Here is a 6,159-nt window from a genome sequence, read left to right on the forward strand (position 1 = left end):
GTAGCTGGGTTGAATAGAAAGAAAGTGATTAAAATGAAGTATAGCTTCAGGAAAAGAATCTGGATTTGAATCCTGTATTTGCTGTTAATAAATAGGCTTTTTTACTGACCATGTTTAAGTCTAGCTTCTCTGACTCTCAGCCTCATCCTTTTAACATGTTATTACCATATATATTACCTTGTGGTCTCAGAACATAAAATTTGAGTATATAAAGTACCTGGTATATATTCAGTATTTGGAATTTGTTACTCTTAGTATCTGTTAGAGCTTTCTGAGATTTTTGGAATGACAGTAATGATCACCTTATAGAAAGCACATTCTATCTTGTGTCATTCAGCATTCAGACACTAGGATTTGTTTATTGCCTTTTGCCCAAAACTAATGTTGAAGTATCATTAAAACATTTAATTAACTTTGGGTTTATAAAACTTGCCTCTGTTTCTCTGTAGAAGTAAAATTGTGTGTGTGTGTGTGTGTGTGTGTGTGTGTGTGTGTGTGTTTTGCTGGGGATTGAACCCAGAGCCTTGTAATTGCGAGGCAAGCATTCTACCAACCGAGCTATATCCCCAGCCCCCTAAAATTCTAATAGACTAAATAATTTTGGCAATTTTAGTAGTGTATGGAAGAACCCAATATAATGTTTTAGATGACTTTTTAAGAAAACTGACTTCATTTGAATTTATTTTTTCTTTTTTTTCTTTTTCTTTTTTTTTTTTTTTGACAGAAAAAGAAGCTACCTTGTTCCTTTCCAGCAGGAATGGATGTGGACAAATTTTTATTATCATTGCATTATGATGAGTAAACATCCCAAAAATGTAAGAACTAAAGTAGCTGTTTAAAACTTGTATCCCTTAAACTCTGAGTGTAGGGAATGGGATATTGACAGAATCTGAAAGCATGACCTGCACTTTTATTGTACTGAAATTTCACTTTATATCTAAATTATGCTGTTTTTGAAACAGCTTTCTAGTTTGTAAATAGACTTCCTTGGTATATTTTTATTTTAGAAAAAACATTTGCAGAAATGTAAGTAAAGCCAATCTGCAAAACTGTATAGCTTTGACTGTTGCATATTGTAAATATTATGTAAATCTTGTTAAAATAGCCTAATGTTCTTACACTGTGTTTTTGACTTCTTATGATCCCTCACTGAGGCTTATTCATCTGGAATAGTTTCTTATTTCTTTTGGGGGAAATGATGCTTATTCTTATAAATTGCCCTCATTAATTGTTCAACAGGACATAGCCACTCAGCACATAAAATGATAACCACCTCAACTGGTAGTAAAGTATCTAATCAAAAATCAATAGTTTGATGGATTTTTTTTTCTACAGTCAGTACTTTACCACCTCTTATCATTATTGCAGTTAAAACTATATTACCAAGATTTTATACTTTTTTTCTTCTAGTCATTCTGTTCTCTTTGTTTTAAAGAGAGAATTTTGAAAACCATTTATTGGGTGTTCTGATCTTTCATTTATAATTTCTAAGATCTTTTTCAGAACATTATAAGTGGTTACACTATTGAGCCATAAAAAGTTGAGTTTTGTAGTAGTTGAGATTTCTTGGCATATATAAACTTTTCCCCTAAGCACTGGGGATATAAAGAATTGCACTAATTCATGTAATTCTCCACATACTAGTGACCAATGCACATTTTAATTTAAATCTTGTATTCTATGTTAAAGTTTGTGTGGAGGTTTATCTTCTGGTGTCCTTTTAGAAAGTCATACCCATCATAAGATGTAAAAAGAGAAATCATAGTTTTATATTTTAATTTAGTTTCTCCCAAAATGGGGTGTGTCAAATAACTATATCTATACTGAGATATAGTGCATTGTCTGTGTGTTCCTTATAAAATATTATAAAGAGTTACTCTCAAAAGGTCCTTAAGGAGAGTGAAAGAGGTGCCTTCTCTGTATTGGACTTACACAACAGTCAAGTTGAAGAACTGGTTTAAACTTTTAAGTGATAACAGAACTTATACTTAATACCTAACCAACTGTGCCTAGATATTAAAGTATGTTCTCTTAAGTGCTTTCTGTTTAATTATCAGTATATTAGGATTTCTTTCCTATAGGTGTATATTTTGTTAAAAAGTCACTTTACTCAACCATTTTTTTGTACTGGACCTTTAAAAAATAAATCCATCTTACTTTAACATAATAGTTTTCAATGTAGAAATCATGTCTTAACTTTACTGGACTTTAATGCAGAAATTTGTTTTGTAACAAATTTTTATGATAACAATGGTTTATTCCTAAAGAAGAAATATCATACAGTTAATGTTTATCTAACTCAACTTGATACTGTACTACAGTTAGGTTTAAATAAATAATTTCATTAACTTCACAAGTTTGAATTACTTTATGACAGTCCTTTTTAGAATTCTATTGGCAGTCCTAGTTAGAAACTTTTAAGTTTTTTGCAAATCAGTTCATTCTCGCTTATTCTTTTTGAGGAATTTATATAATACTGGAAATTACAGATTTTCTTCTCATTTAACTAATATTTATATGTGCTAGGTACTGAGAAATACATATGCGAATAAGATAACTTTCTTCAATCTTTTAGTTAACTACCCAGGAGCCACTAGATATAGTCCAAAGACAACTTGAACATTTTTATGTTTAAAAGCTAAAGCATGATGCTCATTTTACCTTTAAAAGTCTAAATGTTCTTGACTTTTACTCTTGTATCTGGTAGCCTGTTTTAACAGTCAGATGCCCAGAGACTGATGTATGACACAAATGGCAATGTGTGGCTATTTTTACAACTACCTGTAAGGATCCAGTTGGTAAATTGGACAATTCTTAATTGTTAATATAATCAGTGTGTGCAAAGTCTGAGAATTCTTGTAATAGGACTATTTTATTATTTTGGTCCTGAACATTGTTAGAGCCTTATAATATTGTGAAACTGCACATGAAAAATTAAACCTCAGCATTCAGGCAAAAGTTAGATATCGATATCATGACTATTAGGGAAATAAAGATTGGTGTTTTGATAAGGAATAATTTCAAAAGCATATTAGTATATATGCTTCATTTATTCTTTACCAAGCCACTGTCTTACAGGCACAGGCCTACCTTCTTGAAGTTATGTATCAAGTTTGACCTTATTATTATTATGTTTCCTTTTTATTAATATTCATTACCACTGCAGTATACTTTAGTCTTTTTTTTTTTTAGAAAATTTTCACTATGTTGAACATATATTATAAACATAACTTCCTAATATGTTTTAAAGGATTTTCTAGTTTGGGCTATTATATTCAAAAACAACAATGGGCCTTTTTTCTTTTTTTTCTTTTGTGGTGGTTCTGGGGATGGAACTCAGGACCTCATGCATTTAAGAAACATTTTAGAGAGTATAATTACCCAATCAAAAAGTGTATTTTTGAGGAATATTAACACATTTTGCCAAATTCTATCCCTAAACATTATATCAGTTGATATTCCTGCCAGAAAATTGTTATTTCTTCCATAGCATATGTTTGTTCCTTGTCAGAGGTATATTCGAGGCTTTTATTTCTTTAATTTGTTAAAATTAGGAGGTAGTTTCTAATCCACATATATTGTTTGGTTACCTAGAGTGAAAAAAGAATCAAAGTTGTTGATGGACCTTAATTTTTTTTTTTTAATTTTTTATTGTTGGCTGTTCAAAACATTACATAGTTCTTGATATATCATATTTCACAATTTGATTCAAGTGGGTTATGAGCTCCCATTTTTACCCCATATACAGATTGCAGAATCACATCAGTTACACATCCATTGATTTACATATTGCCATACTAGTGTCTGTTGTATTCTGCTGCCTTTCCTATCCTCTACTATCCCCCCTCCCCTCCCTCCCTCCCTCCCCTCCCCTCCCCTCCCCTCCCCTCTTCTCTCTCTGCTCCCTCTACTGACATTCGTTTGTCCCCCTTATATTATTTTTCCCCTTCCCCTCACTTCCTCTTGTATGTACTTTTGTATAACTCTGAGGGTCTCCTTCCATTTCCATGCATTGACAAAATCATAGAATTTACAGGGAAATGGATGGCATTAGAGCAGATTATGCTAAGTGAAGCTAGCCCCCTAAAAAACAAATGCCAAATGTCTTCTTTGATATAAGGAGAGTAACTAAGAACAGAGTAGGGTCGAAGAGCATGAGAAGAAGATTAACATTAAACAGGGATGAGAGGTGGGAGGGAAAGGGAGAGATGGACCTTAATTTTATTTACTTGTATGTGGTGCCGAGAATCAAACCCAGCACCTCATGAATGCCAGGCAAATGCGCTACCACTGAGCCACAACCCTAGCCCCTCCCCTAAATAATTTAACCACTTAGTGTAATGTGTTAAAATAACATTTCCCTTTCTGTAATCATTTATTTATAATGTCTTCGTCGTATAGTGATTCACAATCTCTTATTTACAATTCTAAATCCAAAAGGTTTCTGACAACCAATTTTCTTTCCCCTTAACATCAGAACTCATTATGGCAAATTACATGGCAAAACCTAACCTGAAATGACATGAAACTACAATCTTTATTTCTTTTGGTATGAGTTTTCATATTCTACTATAAAAATGGTAGTGTGTTTAATTAGAATGCTATTCTAGCCTTAAATGGAGCATGTGATTACATACATTGAGTTACTATTTAGAAATAAATTCTGAATTATGAAATCCAGCTAAGTCTACAGATTTATGATCAAGGGGCTGGGGTTGTGGCTCAGTGGTAGAGCACTTGCCTAGCAAGTGCAAGGCCCTGGGTTCTATCCTCAGCACCACATAAAAATAACTAAATAAAATAAAAGATATTGTGTCCAACTACAATAAAACAAATATTAAAAAATAAGAGATTTATGATTAAGAATTTTGAAAGCATATTAAATTTATACACAGATACACATTATACTTTAATGTATAGAGTATTTTATGTTATTATATTGATTGGTTAACATAAAATACTTTGGCAGTCCAAAGACTGCTTTTTGATTGAATCATTATAGTTTTTTAATCCATTATTACTATTCTTGTTTTTTGCAAATATTGACTTTTCTACTTCCAAAGTAACTTTTTTGTTGTTGCGCTTTTAGACACACATGATAGTAGGGTGTATTTTGACATATTATACATACATAGGGCACAACCCATTACTTTTTTCTTTTGTTGATGGACCTTTACCTTTTTATTTATTTTTATGTGGTGCTAAGAATCGAACCCAGTGCCTCACACATGCTAGGCAAGTGCTCTACCACTGAGCCATAACCCCAGCCCAACCCATTACAGTTTTGATCCCTGTTCTTAAACATGATGTGTAGTTAGTTACACTGGTTGTGTTTTCATATATGAGCATAGGAAAAGTATGTCTGATTCATTCTACTGTCTTTGCTATTCCCATCTCTCTTCCAAATTAGCTTTAGGATCACTTGTATTAGTTTAAATTAAAATTCTACTGGAATATTGATTTTAGAAGTATATTAATGTTTCTGGGCAGGGTGGCATTTACCTGTAATCCCAGTGTCTGAATAGAGGTAGAAGGATCACAGATTCAAAGGCAGCCTCAGCAGCTTAGCAAGAGCTTCTCAAAATAAAAAATAAAAGGCTGCGGATGTGACTTAGTGGTTAAGTGCCCCGGGGTTCAATCCATGGTACCCCCCAAAAAAAGTACATTAATGTTGTAAGTTAATTGATACTGAAAGAAGCAAATGGCAAGTTATTATGGTAAGTATCATTAAAGTTTTTTAGTTATCCTGTCCACATAAATTTTTAGGTAAAGTGGTTGTTTCTTATTAGCTGCTACTTGTAGAGAAGCTCTTCATTCCACAACCATTTTAAACTGGTAATAGCAGTTATGTAAGGATGTTATTCCTTTATTAATGTAAATTTTTTAAAATATTCTTAGGTGGACATAATATCTTTATTTTACATTTATGTGGTGCTGAGGGTTGAACCCAGTGCCTCGTGCATGCTTCACAAGCACTCTACCACTGAGCCACAACCCCAGCCCCTAATGTAAACTTTTAACAGGGGCATAACATGTAAACAGAAAAGAACTATTAAGTTCATACTCTTCAATGAATTTCTCAAGGTAAACACACATAATCACCAGATCAAGACTGGAACTTTAGCCATTCTGGCGTACACCTGAATCCCAGCTATTCAG

The 6,159-nt window shown here is 32.7% G+C and overlaps 1 protein-coding gene across 1 annotated transcript in view; it reads left to right on the forward strand.

Annotated features, from left to right (window-relative positions):
• LOC124107994 (protein NPAT) overlaps positions 1-3,189 on the forward strand; it is a 51,540-nt gene extending 48,351 nt beyond the window's left edge. Inside the window, exon 18 of the mRNA XM_046466372.2 lies at positions 725-3,189. Within this exon, the coding sequence (XP_046322328.1) occupies positions 725-802 (78 nt within the window). The 3' untranslated portion in view covers positions 803-3,189. The remainder of the gene's footprint in view (positions 1-724) is intronic.
• Positions 3,190-6,159: the final 2,970 nt, after the last annotated feature.

Source organism: Marmota monax, unplaced genomic scaffold (assembly GCF_021218885.2).
Source record: "Marmota monax isolate L192 unplaced genomic scaffold, Marmota_monax_Labrador192_F-V1.1 WCK01_AAM20220418_F8-fsc00045, whole genome shotgun sequence".
NCBI classification, from domain to species: Eukaryota; Metazoa; Chordata; class Mammalia; order Rodentia; family Sciuridae; genus Marmota; species Marmota monax.